The sequence below is a fragment of the Myotis daubentonii genome, chromosome 9 (genome assembly GCF_963259705.1).
Source record: "Myotis daubentonii chromosome 9, mMyoDau2.1, whole genome shotgun sequence".
Taxonomy (NCBI): Eukaryota; Metazoa; Chordata; class Mammalia; order Chiroptera; family Vespertilionidae; genus Myotis; species Myotis daubentonii.
Window position 1 is genome coordinate 65858854 of NC_081848.1, and position 15879 is coordinate 65874732.

The window sequence follows — 15879 nt, forward strand, 5'->3', positions numbered from 1 at the left end:
TAAAGACAAGACCTAGAAGACTGAGTCCATCTCATAAAAAAAAAAAAAAAAGGAAGATGGGTTCAAGTCCACTCTATGATAACATATAATCCCACTGACTTATTAGAAGAAAGGTATTTCACTGCAAAGCTATATATGGCCCATAAGGGCTGCTGAAAGGGAGGAAGAATATTCTAGGCTCCAGTAAAGGAGCACTGACTGTGATGAATGAATTTTGGCAGACATGTATCGTTTTGACAAAGAGGAACAGAACACTGAAAGGGAGGACACATGAACAAGCATTTCTCCCTCAGTGACTGCCAGTCCCCCAGGCCCCACACCCGCAACTCTTCTACACTCACAGGAATATAAATAAAACTAATCCCCTTCTTTCATCCGAGCATTTTCTCTTCTGGCCTCTGGCTGATGGGTCTGTAATCCCTACCCAATCCCTGTTGCACTCATCTCAGCTCTGCTTCCCATCTGCTCACGGCAAACAGCTCACCCAGGGAAGGAACCCTCCCAGGAAGAGAGGAAGAAATCACTGGCTAATAGAGGTTTTATCACTGAAGGATGAGACCTCACTGAAGAGATTCTCAAGTAAGGACATTAAGATTTGGTTATGACCCAAAGCGCCTGGCACATAGTAGGGGCTCAATATATATTTACAGAATGAATTAATTTTTAAAGGGGAAGTTCAGGTCTGTGTTTCCATGGGGCTGAACTAACACTGTTATCCTGAGCAACTCTGATCCCAAAAACACACTAGAACTTTAAATGGGGAAGGGACCAAGGACAAGCCCTTTAGGACACAAGACGGAAAAGAAAGAGCAAAAAGTAAAGCTGGCCTTTAGAGCCTCAGGTGGCTGATTTCGTTAGGTGCTGGTTCTGGAGGGGCCAGTACATCCCAAGTCATCTCTATTCCTCTGTAGATCAATCTCCAACAGGGTCCAAAGTCCTTGACCTCTATTCCATACATCACTGGCTTCTCTATTATCATTATCTACCTTTGATTATGGGGGAGGAGGTTCTCTTTTCATAACTTACAGCCCTTTGTTTTCCCTATATGGCCACTGACTCTCTAAGACCAGGACTTTATGTAATAATTCTGGCTAACGTGATGCCCAGCAGGATGAGGTCAAAAAGAATGAGCATGAACATGCCCACCACACAGAGGTCAAAGAGCTATGATCGTAGTGTATATGTGGGACATTCGCTAATGGGAGAGTGCTTGAGAAAATTCAGAATCCTTGCCTTACTTGGAAGACTTGAGGAGGAACCTGAGCTTAAGCATCACTTCTTCTGGGAAGTGTCCCCAACTCCCTAATGCCCTGTCACCATCTCCCACAGGGTATTCCTGAAGTTTTATCACAAAGATGACATCATAGGTCTGTTTCTTGGGTATCTCCCTGTTTGACTGGGAAACTCTTAAGACCCAGGAAAATGTGTTCACTGTTACACCCTAGCACAGCCGTGGGCAAACTATGGCCCGCGGGCCGGATCCGGCCCGTTTGAAATGAATAAAACTAAAAAAAAAAAAGACTGTACCCTTTTATGTAATGATGTTTACTTTGAATTTATATTAGTTCACACAAACACTCCATCCATGCTTTTGTTCCGGCCCTCCGGTCCAGTTTAAGAACCCATTGTGGCCCTCGAGTCAAAAAGTTTGCCCACCCCTGCCCTAGCACCATCCCAAGGACCTGGCACACAGTAGGTGCTTAGTAAATGTTTACTGAATGTTTAATAGGTAACTAACTACCTATTAAAGAGGGCCAGGCAAGAGGATCCTGGACAGCAATCATCTGGACTCAGCAGATCCAAAGTTCAGCTAGCAAGAAATCAGCAGGAATCGCCTTGTGAGATAGGGTAGGTGTAGGCATTGCACATTCCTGGCGAGCCTGTCCTAGTCACTGAAGAAGCTGACTGCTGAGAAAGCCCACCAGGAGGAGCAGTGCAAGAGATGTCAGTTCTTGTGACCATGGCCTCAGGAGGGTGTGCCCTTCAGTGTGGATGCTGCTCCCAACAGGGCAAGTTTGAGGGATTCATACTTCCTGGGGTGGGTGATTATCATGAATCACCTCCTTTCACCCTCCTAATGACCCTAGGGGAAAGGTATGAGGATCCACTTTACAGGTGCAAGTCTGAGATCTCAGTCCTATAGACTCCAGAGCCTAACAGGTGCTTAGCACAGGCTCACAATGAAACATTATACACAACCACATATCCTCAGAGTAGATGGAGGCCTTAAACCACCTGATTTGCCTCCCCTTCTTCAAAGATACTCAAATCCCTACAACATGCAATGTTCCAACAAATTCTTGCCTCCTCCCTCCCATGCTAGAGGATGCACAATCTCTCCAGCCAGCCTAGCTGATCCTTGGGCAGCACTGACCACTAAAAATGCTTTAGTGCAGAATCATAACTTCCACCCGACAACTTCACATCTTCTCCCTGTATCTATACAGAGCAAACCTAACCTTCAGCACATGACTGTCCTCCAGCTCTCTGGAGGCGGTTATCAGCTCTCCTCCCCCAGGGTTTAGAAAGATGCCTCAAAAAGAGATTGCATAGGCTGCTCAGTGTGAAACTGGTTTCATGCAGATTAACAAATGCCTTTCCCTGATAAAAGAAATCAAGAGAGAAGATGGTTATCTTGTGGCAGTGAGAGCTGTCTCTGTCCTGCGGGGAGGGGGAGAGAGGAACTGGACTAGAAACCAAAATTGATATAACCTTAACAACAGTCTTCGGGAAAACATTAATATGGAGATCAACCAAATTCTTTGTTTTACAAAGGAGGAACAGAGAAGCAGAGAGGGAAAATGACACAAAGGGCCCTAGCTGGTGTGACTCAGTGGATAGAGCGTAGGCCTGTAGACTAAAGGGTTCCAGGTTCGATTCCAGTCAAGGGCATATCCCTGGGTTTCGGGCTCGATCCCCACCCAGTAAGGGGTGCGCAGGAGGCAGCCGATCAATGACTCCCTCTCATCATTGATGTTTCTCTCTCTCTCTCCCTCTCCTTTCCTCTCTGAAATCAATAAAAATATAGTTGTTGTTTTTTTAAAAGAAAATAACACGAAGGAACACAGTTACTAAGTGGCAGGGTCACAGCTAGACCCTTTGAACTTACAGCCAAGTCCCACCCTTCTCCCTGCTCCAAAGCCCTAGAGCACCTGTTATTTCAGAACTGCAATCCCATAATAACTGCATTTCCCTAACAGCTGCACTGCCTACAGTCTCACTTTCACCACCAGCCCAAGAGGTAAAGCAGGAAACAGCATTAGCTCTCTATTCCAGGGAGCAATAAGGAAGCCTGAATTTATACTGGGAATTCAAAGCTTGGTGAAGATTCTTTGCTATTTGTTGACAATGGGCTATTGAAAGAGGCCATAGGGTATCTTCCTTTGGAAATGGATCCCTAACTAAGAAAGGGAAGGGAACGGCCTCTACCTGCTCTTCAGTTTGCACTGTTTTATGATGGCTGGGTGTGCTGACATGGGAAGAACTTCAAAACCATACTCCTCTTCCCTTTCTGCCTCCCAACCAGAAAAAGAGCCCCAGGATCACCAGCTCTGTGACCTGGGGCATCCCTCCTACTCAGGTTGAGCTCTAGTCTCCTCACCTACAAAAATAGTGGCACCGCGCCAGCGTGGCTCAGTGGTTGCGCTGTGATCTATGAACCAGAATGTCACAGTTTGATTCCTGGTCAGGGCATAGGCCCAGGTTTGGGGCTCAATCCCCAGTGTGGGGTGTGCCGGAGGCAGCCGATCAATGATTCTCTCTCATCATTTTTGTTTCTATCTCTCTCTCCCTTCCTCTCTGAAATCAATAAAAATATATATATTTAAAAATAATGGCAATATATTCCGCCCTATGAGTAACCACTGTGAAGCTGAGACGACAGAAAGCAGGTAGGATGCAGAGTGACTCACTCCCACAACTGTCTCTTCCCTTCTCTAGCTTCCTCACTGGCCTGCCTCCTCTGCTGCCCTATTACCTAGAGCAGGTGAAAGGTCACGAAGATCTCACCCAAGGGAGGGAAAAGGAAAACAATTGTGACATCATCGTATTGGTCCCTCACACTTGTATGAGGTCTCTATTTTTCCAAAGAGCCTTAACAATTAGTAGCACTATGTTTACCATTTCCTAGTCCCCTATGTGCCGCACACCACACAAGGGGGTTCTGTGTGCTCTCTTGGGGTTAGGCCTCACAACCACCCATTTTACAGATGACAATACTTCGACTCAGACGTTAAGGGATAGACAGCTAGTGCTCCTGCACAAGCTCCCATGTAGATGGACTACTTTTGTCAAGGGCTAGATTTTTAATTCTCTTCAGGCAGAGCCTGTGCCCAGGGCTTAGCACTAGGCCTGTGCCTAAACTGCACTCAGTAATTATTTGTCGAATGAGTCTGTGAATATCTGACTCAAAAACCTATTATGCTTTAACACTTCTCTATATTAAGTCTCATTATGTCATTTCATCTCATAACAAATCTCTAAGGCATGATCATCCCATTTGACAGATAAGGCAAGAGTGGCTGGAAAGAGTAAGTCGCCTAAGATTTTACAGCCTTTGTGCAGCAAGGCTGGAGGCGGGCTACCTTCAGATCCTTTGCCCCCGCCACAGCTGTCCTGGGGGTTCTGGGGGGATTAATAATTATAGACCGCCGGGGCTGGACCCATCTCCGCACTCACCAGCTCACAGCTCAGGGGGTCACCCAGGAGCCCTGAGCTGCTCCCCGGGAGAGGGGGCAGGTGGGCCGGGCGTCCCTCAGGAGGGAAACAAGGGGAGGAGGGGGAGGCCAGTGCTGGGCGTAGTGCCAGGCAGCAGCGGGCACGAGGTGACCCCGATCTCACAGAGAGCTCGCCCAGGCCCAAGCACCCCCGCGGACCTCCGCTCCGGACTAACTCTGTCCAGCTTGGGGGTTAGCGGAGGGACGGGAGGCTACAGGCTTCCAGGAAAATCGCAGTCCAGCGATGAATCACCGGCACATGATCCCGGTAGGGAGGGGGGGTGGGAATGGGCGCGGGATGTGGCCGCGGCTTGCGGAGCGCAGGCCTCGCGCGGCCCCCCTCCAGCCTGGACTCGGGGAGAGAAGGGAAGTCCCTCTCCCGCGCGGCTCCACCCTCCGCAGCCCCGGCCCGCCGGGCTCCCGGGGGCGGCGGGACTCACGGCCTTCAGCTGCTCCAGCCGGTCCTTCATCCTGGTGCCCAGGCGCCCGAGGCCGGTGAGCGCGTCCGCAGTGAGCGCGTCCCAGGAGAGCGGCCGGAAGTGGCGACCGGGCCGGGCCGGACCGGGAGTGGGAGGCGGAGGTGGGCGGCGGCGGCGGCCGGCTAGGAGGAGCGTCCGAGGCTACGGGAGGCTCGGCCGCGCCGCCCTCTCCGGCCCCGCCGGCGCCGCGCTCCAAATCCGGCTCCCGGGCCAGCGCCGGCTCGCAGTGCTGATCCGCCCGCGGCCCCGCCCCTCACCTGGGCCGCGCCCCGCGCTCCTCCTTAAAGGGGCCGTGCCCCGCCGCCGCCCCGCCATCCTCGGCTACCCGAACTTGTCCGGCTCTGGCTCCCCGTCCCGCTAGGGAGCGGAGAAGTCTAGGAAGAGGACCGTGCGCCGGTAGGTCCCGCCGCTGGGCGCAGAAGAGCGAGTGGGTCTATTTGACCTCAATTCCATTCGCTTCCATTCGATGGCCATTCGCTACCTGTGCCACATTTTGTATTAGGATCCGACCCTCAAAAGACTCATTCATTGCGGGGCGGGGACAAAGTATCGTAGAGGAAGAACTCTAACCCAGTGTGATTCCTGCTATAATGGGTGGGAGAGGGGCATTCTAATATCGTAATTTGAACAGCTGATAGAAGGTGGTCCTAGAGCAGTGGTTCTCAACCTTCTGGCCCTTTAAATACAGTTCCTCATGTTGTGACCCAACCATAAAATTATTTTCGTTGCTACTTCATAACTGTAATGTTGCTACTGTTATGAATCGTAATGTAAATATCTGATATGCAGGATGGTCTTAGGCGACCCCTGTGAAAGGGTCGTTCGACCGCCAAAGGGGTCGTGACCCACAGGTTGAGAACCGCTGTCCTAGAGGAAATAACGAAGTGAGACGCGAAAGGGCAGGCTGGAAGGAAGAATTTGGACTTCATGATGTTGGCAGTCGGGACCCTTCACAGACATGTTAAGCAGTTCAATGTTGAAGTCAGCATCCCTGCCACTGACAATTTGTACAACTGGGAAATCACCATTTCGGGGGTGGGGGGGCTGTTTCCATATCTATAAATCAGGGATAATACCCACTGTGACAGAGGAGGAATGATTGATTGGTAAAGTATAGAGCAAGGTTGTAGGTAAAAAATAAGTTTTATTGGGAAGCTTAAGTCGTTCTCGCTTCCTACGTGGTGCAGATTCCCAGGTGAATTATACCTTCTGAAAAGGGTGCGGTCTTCACACTATCCCTCTTCTTTGTTCTCTCTCCTCCTTCCCCCTTCTCTCTTCCCTATTTGTCCTCCTTCTTGGGAATAACATACCCAGCAAGACTGGCTCTCCATAAATGGGACTGACAGTCTGACAGTCCGAAGATTCATTTCTCAAGTCAAGAAAAGAATCTGCTCTATGCATTCAGGTTAAAGGGCTGTAATATTTTTCGTAATTCTAACAGACTTTTGCCTTCTTCTGCTTTCTCAGCGTGTGCTCCATGATGATTTCATCGCCTCCCATAAAGATACTTACAGTCCGCGAGTGGCCATGCTGTTTGAACCCTCTTTGGTCCTGAATGCTTCCTTCTACGCAGGTGTTATAGGTGGAGTTTCCCATCTGTGGTACAAAAGGCGTCTGCGCCCCCTGGGGGCCATGCACAGAAAAACAGCGTAATTCAGAGTTACAGGGTGTCCCCCAAAAATGTACTCACCCTTTAATAGCTGATAGATCAATTTTTGAAAATGAAATGTAAACACTGCCGTTATAATTATTCAAAGTGAGTGTATACATTTTTGGGACACCCTATATATCCCACCTCCTCTTAATCTTTGTTGGGACAGCTAGGTCCCCACACCTCAGGAAAAGAGGGTCTCCTGACTCTAAACACAGAGTTTTGCCACAAAACAGCTGTCACTTGACATCACACAATCTATTTTCTCATCTTGCAAGTAAGAGAGATGATCAAAACTAATGATTCCTATTCTTCAAGGTAAAAATATAATGTATTCTTTATTTACATTTGTAGTTTTGAAAGATGCTATATCCCTAACAAAATATCCTTACTATGTAATAACAAATTTTATTTCCTCAAACTCAGATAGAGAACATGGACTTGTGGTTGCGGAAAAGGAGCAAAATGGGTAAAAGTGATCAAGGGGTACAAATTTTCACTTATTAGATAAGTTAGTTCTGGGATGTATAGCATGGTGACTATAGTTATCAATACTATATTGTATATTTGCAAGATGCTAAGAGAACAAGTTTTCATCATAAGAAAAAATATTATAACTATGTGAGATGATGGCTGTTAACTAAATTTGTGGTAACCATTTTGCAATATATGTATATATCAAACCATTGTTATATGCTTTAAACTATTATGTCAATTATTGCTCCACAAAATTGAGGGGGTGGGATTTGGTTTCCTATGAGAGGATGTTTCCATGAAGAAGAAGAAAAAAGACCTTTTGGTTAGCCTGTGTGGCCATACAAAGATAACTATATGATTTTCCTTACTTCTTAAAACACTGAAAACTGTGTTCAAAGAGTCCTCTTAAGAACAATGGAGTGCCCTGACCAGTTTGGCTCAGTGGCTAGAGCAGCCGTGGACAAACTACGGCCCGCGGGCCGAATCCGGCCCGTTTGAAATGAATAAAACTAAAAAAAAAAAAAAAAAAAAAAAAAAAAAAAAAAAAAAGACCGTACCCTTTTATGTAATGACGTTTACTTTGAATTTATATTTGTTCACACAAACACTCCATCCATGCTTTTGTTCCGGCCCTCCGGTCCAGTTTAAGAACCCATTGTGGCCCTCGAGTCAAAAAGTTTGCCCACCCCTGGGCTAGAGCGTCAGCCTGTGGACTGAAGAGTCCCAGGTTCGATTCCGGTCAAGGGCATGTACCTTGGTTGCGGGCACATCCCCAGTAGGGGGTGTGCAGGAGGCAGCTGATGGATGTTTCTCTCTCATGAATGTTTTTAACTCTCTATCCCTCTCCCTTCCTCTCTATCCCTCTCCCTTCCCTTATATCCCTCTTCCTTCCTCTCAATAAAATATATTTTTAAAAAAAGAACAAGTGGAGTCCAGGAACTCAGGAAGGGAAACATCAGCAATTCTTTTATGATCACACTAGGGACCCAGTGCACGAATTCATGCACCTTAAAAGGAACTGTAGGCTGCGAGGCTGCGGTGGGCACAGGGACGGGTCTCAGCCCATCCTCCGCGCCCCCGCCCGGCCCCTCCCACTGTGGCCCCCCCATCCCCTGTCTGCTAGCAGCCCCACTCCCACTGCCGCCACTCCCATGCACTGACAGCACTGGCCCCACTTGTACCCGCTGATGGCACAGAGCGATTGGGGCCAGCACCAGCAGCAGGTGTAAGTGGTGGCTGCTGCCCTGATCACCTCTCAGGAACAGGGGAAGGTGGAGAAGCCCTGAGGGGTGATCGGGGCTGGTACCAGGAGCTGGCAGCAGGTGTGAGTACCAAGTGTGACCACGGTGTACAAGAGCAAATAATTTTCAGTAACCGCCAGAAGCTCGCCTTGATGACAGCAACCAGTGCCCCACCTTGGTCTGGCGTCCCCGCTCACCTGCTCCACCATCCCACCACAGCCAACACCTGCCATGTTCCGTGCGCACACCCTGGTGGTCAGCGCACATCATAGCGACTGGTTGTTTGGTTGTTCCCCTGTTTGGCCTATTTGCATATTAGGAATACACACACACACACACACACATTCCATTGGAAGGTAGTTATATATTTCAAGCCTTCTTTAAACCTCCTAGTAGGTATGAACTCTACTTAGTCAATTTTATCTTAACATTAATATTTGCTCTTTCCTGACAGGAAGAAGTCTGGATTCCACCGGCTAGTTGTGCACAAAAACCTGAAGAAAGTAAAGTAACGGCAAGGCATGGGACCTGAGCTAGTGGAGTCCCTGAACTGGTATGGAAAACCCTGATATTGAGGCCAAGTGAATGCTAGGGTCTCCACGTAGGTGAACAGTGACTTAAGGATCCAGGCTCAGTGTTCTCGCTGATGTATTTTCATATTTATGCCCCACAGTGGTACTTGATTTTACACCCACTGGGTCTTAGTGGTGCCGTTTTCCCATAAAACAGTCTGGATTCATTCATTGCATTTTGGTTATAAATATATCAGCCAACACTTAATTTCACCTTTACAAACAAACCAAAGACAACTCCTGGGACTTGGGGTTTCACTTCCTTCTCTCTCCACCCTGTAAGCCTATTTCTTTCCCAGTGGAGAAAAGAACTGAACCTCACCCCATCTAGACCGCCAGAGCCTGCTGTCCTTGTCCATAGGTGTAAGATTTTTGCCCTTCCCCCTGAGAATTGTCAGTCCACTCCCTTTCTATGCCTCTGATTCTATTATATTCACCAGTTTATTCTGTTCGTTAGATTTTTTATTCACTTGATTTTTGGATTCAGTTGTTGATAGATATGTATTTGTTGTCCCTTTGTTGTTCATAATTTTTATCTTTACCTTTTTCTTCTTCCTCTTCTTAAAGAATACCCTTCAGCATTTCATATAATACTGGTTTGGTGGTGATGAACTCCTTTAGCTTTTTCTTATCTGTGAAGCTCTTTGTCTGACCTTCAATTCTAAATGATAGCTTTGCTTGGTAGAGTAATCTTGGTTGTAGGTTCTTGGTATTGATCACTTTGAATATTTCTTGCCTCTCCCTTCTGGCCTGCATAGTTTCTGTTGAGAAATCAGTTGACAGTTGTATGGGTACTCCCTTGTAGGTAACTAACTGTTTTTCTCTTGCTGCTTTTAAGATTCTCTCTTTGTCTTTTGCTCTTGGCATTTTAATTATGATGTGTCTTGGTGTAGTCCTCTTTGGATTCCTCTTATTTGGGGTTCTCTTTGCTTCCTGGACTTGTAAGTCTATTTCTTTCACCAGGGAAAAGTTTTCTGTCATTATTTCTTCAAATAGGTTTTCAATATCTTGCTCTCTCTCTTCTTCTGGCACCCCCTTAATTCAGATGTTGGTACACTTGAAATTGTCCCAGAGGCTCCTTACACTATCTTCATATTTTTGGATTTTTTTTTTCTTGTTTCTTTTCCAGTTGGGTGTTTTTTGCTTCTTCGTATTTCAAATCATTGACTTGATTCTTGGGATCCTCTAGTCTGCTGTTGGATCTCTGTATATTATTCTTTTTAAAAAAATATATTTTTATTGACTTCAGAAAGCAAGGAAGAGGGAGAGAGAGATAGAAACATCCATGATGAGATAGAATCATGGATTGGCTGCATCCTGCAAGTCCCCCACTGGGGATCGAGCCCACAACCCAGGCATGTGCCCTTGACCGGAATCGAACCTGGGACCTTTCAGTTCGCAAGCCGATGCTCTATCCACTGAGCCAAACTGGCTAGGGCTCTGTATATTATTCTTTATTTCAGTCAGTGTATGCTTAATTTCTGATTGGTCCTTTTTCATATCCTTGAGGGTCTCACTAAATTTCTCAGAGGTTTCTAGAAGATTCTTGAGTAACCTTATAACCGTAGTTTTGAACTCTATATCCACTAGTTTGCTTTCCTCCATTTCTGTCATTTGTGACATGTTTCTTTGTCTCCGCATTTTGGCTGCTTCCCTGTGTTGATGGCCTTGTGTGGTGGGTTGTCCTATAGGGCCCAGTTGTTCAGTCTCCCCAATTACCTGGGGTGGACACTCTTGGTGCAACCCTTTGTGGGCTGTGTGCACAGTCTTGTTGTAGTTAAGCCTTGATTGCTGTTTGGTATCGCTGAGAGGAATTGACCTCCAGGCCAATTGGCTGTGCGGACCAGCTGTGTCTACAATGGGAGAACTGCTGTGCTGGAGACACCCTCATGGGGCAGGACTTTCTTCAGTGGGGCTTTGTTGCTCACTGAGTCTGCCCCTTGAGTGTGTCGCTTATGGATGTGAAGAGTTGTAATCTGGTATGGTCTCACACTGATCACTGGGTACACTGACTCTTGAATCTCCAAGGGGGTTCAAAGTCAGCCACTGCCTGAGGCCACCCAGCAGGCGCTACAGAAACATCTGCAGATTCCTCCTCTTTGCTTGGGGTTTGGAGGTGCCCAGATGAGGCCCAGCTGTGAAGTAATGCAGGCTGCTACTGCTGGGCCTTGGGCCTTCTTTTGGAAGCTTTGGAGCTCTCTGCCCCAACTGCAGTTTGTTAGGTTTTAGGTAGCAAAAGGACAAGCCGCTGCAAAAGCTGCTGCGCACAGCTTGGGTGGGGTTGTAAATTGGGTGGGGCAGGGTCTCAGGGAATCACCAGGGCGGAGCAAACAGCAATGGCTGCCAGTCAGCCCTGCTCCAGAGAGGACCCCGGGTCTCTGTGTCCCACGGCCCCGTGCAGGAACAATGATCGCTGCGAGCACCTCTGAGAGAAAGCCACCCTCGTGTTCCAGCCCGATGCCAGACAGTCCAGTTTCTCCCTGTATGAGTCTGGGTCCCCAGAGTCTCGCTTGAAACTGGAGTTCAGAGCAATCAGGATCTTGTATCTCCCTCCTGATTGAAAAATACAACAGCGCACCCAGTTGCCAGCCAGTTTCATGCGTGTCTCTGCACCTCCACACCTCCTACCAGTCTCCATGCGTTTTTTTCTTTCCTTCTAGTTGTAGAACTTCCACTCAGCCAGCTTTCCCGTGGTTCTGGATGATATTTATTTTGTCTTTTAGTTGTAGTTTTGATGTGGTTGTGAAAGGCAGCAAGTACAGGTGTTTACCTATGCTGCCATCTTGATTGTCTCCCTGTATTTTACTTTATATATGTAGAAAATATTTTTAGTTTGTCCATGATTATATTTTTCATTATGATATTTGGTATCCAAATTTTGCTTTGTGATTTTCATAGTAATTAAATTCTGAAATTTTATCCTGAAATCATACAAATATTCACCTATATTTTGCTCTTGCTTTATGTGTAAAATTTTACATAAAACTTAACATTCTGGAATTTATTCTGGTGTAAGCTATGCTATAAGGATTTAACTTTTTGCCCCAAATAAGTAATCAATTACTTCAGCATAATTTTTAAATTACATTTCCTTTATCTATTGAATTGAGATGTCACCTTTGTCATATATAAATGAACTTTTATGCTAAGGTGTTTATTGCTTACTCTGTTCTGTAAGTCAATCTGTATATATTCCCACACCAATACCTCCTTATTTACAAGTATTTTATAATCACTTACATCATAATATTAGAATCTATTTTTCCATAAATTTGCCATGATTAAAACAAACAGGCCTTCTTTTAAACAGGCTGTGGTGGTTTTAAAATATGTCCATAAATTCTTTGTTACCCCTTCCTTTATAAAGATCTCCTTATACCCTTCCCTTTGAATATGGACTGTACTTAATAACTTCTTTCTAGCAAATAGAATGTGGAAGAAGTGATACATATGACTTCTGAATCCCAGTCATAAGAGATATTGTGAGCTCACTCTGGGAGAAGCTGCCATGTCCTGAGGACAATCAAGAAACCCTATAGAGCCGAAACCGGTTTGGCTCAGTGGATAGAGCATCAGCTTGCGGACTGAGGGGTCCCGGGTTCAATTCCGGTCAAGGGCATGTGCCTGGGTTGCGGGCACAACCCCAGTGGGGGATGTGCAGGAGGCAGCTGATCGATGTTTCTCTCTCATCGATATTTCTAGCTCTCTGTCTCCCTTCCTCTCTGTAAAAAATCAATAAAACATATTTTAAACAAAAAAACAAACAAATAAGAAACCCTATAGAGCCCTAGCCTGTTTGGCTTAGTGGATAGAGCATTGGTCCTCAGACTGAAGGGTCTCAGTTCCATTCCAGTCAAGGGCACATACCTTGGTTGCAGGCTTCATCCTGGTCAAGGTGCATCCTAGTCCAGCGAGTACAGGAGGCAACCCATTGATGTGTCTCTCTCACATCAATGTTTCTTTCTATCCCTCTCCCTTCCACTCTCTCTAAAAATCAATGGAAAAAATATCCTTAGGTGAGGATTAACAACAATAACAAAAACAGGCAACTGGCAAGATTCAACCAAGGGCTATAGTTTGCCAACCCTTGGTTCATAGGGCACCAATTGTTTGAGACTTGAGGTTACCTAGCGCTCCATGCACACTTGCAAACCAATTAATTACCATCTTATCCTTGGCCTGTTCCACTTCTTTAAGGTTCAGGCCCAGCACATATAAACATTTGCTTTTGTTAAATTGTCACAGGATTAACATATAGGGTGTTTGGAATCAGACAAACCTCCGTTGCCAGCTTTGCCACTTGCCACTAGGTGGTTTGGGACAAATCACTTAGCATCTCTAATCCTCAGATTCCTTATCTATAGAGTACCTACGTCATCGGGTTGGCACAAGGAAAAATTCAGTGAGATGGTCCATCTGAAACACCTAGCAGAGAGGCTCCCGCTCGGTAGCGGAGGTCCTGGCTTGGGAGGTTCTCGCAGTGAACGGGAGTCGGGAGGCATCGGGCTGCTCCGGCGAGAGCGGTGCAGTCAGGATTGGAAAAGATGCCAGCCCCAGCTGCCACATATGAGAGGATAGTTTACAAAAATCCCTCTGAGCACCACTACATGAAAGTCTGCCTAGAATTTCAAGAACATGGGGTTGGACTGAATGTTGCACAGTTCAAACAGCTGCTTATTTCAGCCCTGAAGGACCTATTTGGGGAGGTTGACGCTGCCTTACCCTTAGACATCCTAACCTACGGAGAGGAGACCTTGTCAGCCATACTGAGAATATGTAGCAGTGGTTTTGTCAGATTGTGGAGCTCTTTGACCCTGTTAGGATCCTATAAAGGCAAGAAATGTGCCTTCAGAGTGATTCAGGTTTCTCCATTTCTCCTTGCATTATCTGGTAACTAGGGGCCCGGTGCACGAAATTCGTGCACTGGGTGTGGGGCGGGGGGGAGTGTCCCTCAGCCCAGCCTGCCCCCTCTCACATACTGAGAGCCCTCAGGCGTTGACCCCCATCACCCTCCAATCGCAGGATCGGCCCCTTGCCCAGGCCTGACGCCTCTGGCTGAGGCATCCGGCCCAGGCAGCGGGGACCCGCAGCTGCAGCGGCCCCGCGATCGTGGGCTTCGCTTTAGGCCCAGGCAAGGGACCCCTAGCTCCTGGGACTGCCAGCTTCGACTGTGCCCAGCTCCCATCGCTGGCTCCACCCCTACTTCCTGCTATCACTGGCCAGGGCGGAAAAGGCACCTGATTCTCTGATCATGGCTGTGGGGCAGGGCAAAGGCGGCCCTGCCCCCCAGCTCTTAGCTCCCCCCTGGGTTTCCGATCACTGTCAGTGGCAGGGGGCTTCTTCCTGCTTTCCCTTTTGCCTCCCTGCATTGTGCCTACATATGCAAATTAACCGCCATCTTGTTGGCAGTTAACTGCCAATCTTAGTTGGCGGTTAATTTGCATATAGCCCTGATTAGCCAATGAAAAGGGTATCGTCGTACACCAATTACCATTTTTCTCTTTTATTAGTGTTGATAGTAGGGAACTAGTATTGGACTGAATGGTCTTCAATTTCAGAAACATTCCTCTGCTCTCAAAACTATCTTTTGGTGCCAGCATAATGCTTGATGACTGAAACAGGCTCGGCACTGCTGTTGATGGAATTTGAGGGTGCCGAAGATATTCCCCATAATTTCCAGCCATCGTCTTTGGTGGTGTCGCCTTCGGAGGAGAATCTGCCTGAACCAACCAGTTGTAAGCAGGCAGCATTTTCAGCATATGCACATCCGAGTTGGAGACCGGGCTGAACTCAGCAGAGCCTTCACACAAAGGGATGTGGTTGCCTTCTCAGAACTAACAGGGGATGTTAATCCTTTGCATTTAAATGAAGACTTTGAAGAGCACACCAAATTTGGAAAGACAATTGTGCATGGAGTTTTGATCAATGGACTTATTTCAGCTCTCCTGGGTGCTAAAATGCCAGGCCCAGGCTGTGTATTTATTTCCCAGGAAATTCACTTTCCAGCCCCTTTATATGTTGGAGACGTTGTTGTAGCTTCTGCAGAAGTGCAAAGGCTGAAGCGGTTCATTGCGGTTATTGCTGTGTCATGCTTTGTAAGAGAAAGTGAAAAGACTGTTATGGAAGGCTGCGTTAAAGTTATGGTCCCAGAAGCTTCCAAGCCCTGAAATATGTGTTTAAAGATGCAAGTTCAGGCATCAGTGTTACTGTTACTGAAGAGCCTCTGAGGAAAATGGATTGCTGCTCTTCAACAAGGAGTGGCCAGCAGACCCAGCAGCCCACAGTGGGGGAGGCAGCAGGTAGCCAGGGGTTCACTTGTCCACTTTCTAATTTGGCCTTATGTTTCATACAGATGAGTCTATTTATCATCTAAGTTTGTAAATTTGAAAAAATATGGGGAAACTTATCATTTAGCTCAAGTTTCTAATTTTAGGATTTCAAACCAAGTTAAATTTGCATTTGGATAACACAAACTTACCTATATCTGCATAGAATAAATTTCTCAGTGAATTTATAGCTAGGTAGCATTTAATTTTTGACAGCAATTAGAATAGGAGTTGATCTTTGAACACCTGTCTTTACCAATAAATATTTAGATACTGTTCTTCAGTAAAAAAAATAAAAAAATAAAAATAAAATACCTAGCAGAGTGCCAGGCAAACTTCAATCAGTAGTAGTAGTATTGGCATCATCCTGCCATTGAACCACTACTCTGTAAGGCAAGTGTCATTAAACCCAGTTTAC

General features: G+C 46.7%; 3 protein-coding genes across 13 annotated transcripts in view; 2 read left to right on the plus strand and 1 right to left on the minus strand.

The window, feature by feature from the left end:
• The window catches only part of STX3 (syntaxin 3), a 45915-nt gene extending 40529 nt beyond the window's left edge, over positions 1-5386 (minus strand). For 3 of the 11 annotated variants that reach the window (XM_059709246.1, XM_059709244.1, XM_059709245.1), the window contains exon 1: positions 5156-5377. In XM_059709246.1, coding sequence (XP_059565229.1) covers positions 5156-5185 — 30 coding nt within the window. In that variant the 5' untranslated portion in view covers positions 5186-5377. Of the gene's footprint in view, positions 1-5155 lie in introns of all 11 variants that reach the window. The other 8 variants (XM_059709242.1, XM_059709241.1, XM_059709239.1 and 5 more) reach the window with 6 other exon arrangements.
• Positions 5387-13575: 8189 nt separating this feature from the next.
• LOC132241911 (ribonuclease P protein subunit p14-like) lies at positions 13576-14033 on the plus strand. Its single transcript, XM_059710866.1, has one exon. It carries the CDS (start codon positions 13680-13682, stop codon positions 14031-14033), a length of 354 nt encoding a protein of 117 aa, XP_059566849.1. The 5' UTR covers positions 13576-13679.
• A 741-nt stretch (positions 14034-14774) lies between these two features.
• Positions 14775-15689, plus strand: LOC132241912 (hydroxyacyl-thioester dehydratase type 2, mitochondrial-like; the record flags this gene model as incomplete). The annotated part of the gene is made up of 1 exon (XM_059710867.1): positions 14775-15689. A coding segment is annotated over one exon (528 nt), but the record flags the coding sequence as incomplete, so codon positions are not given.
• Positions 15690-15879: the final 190 nt, after the last annotated feature.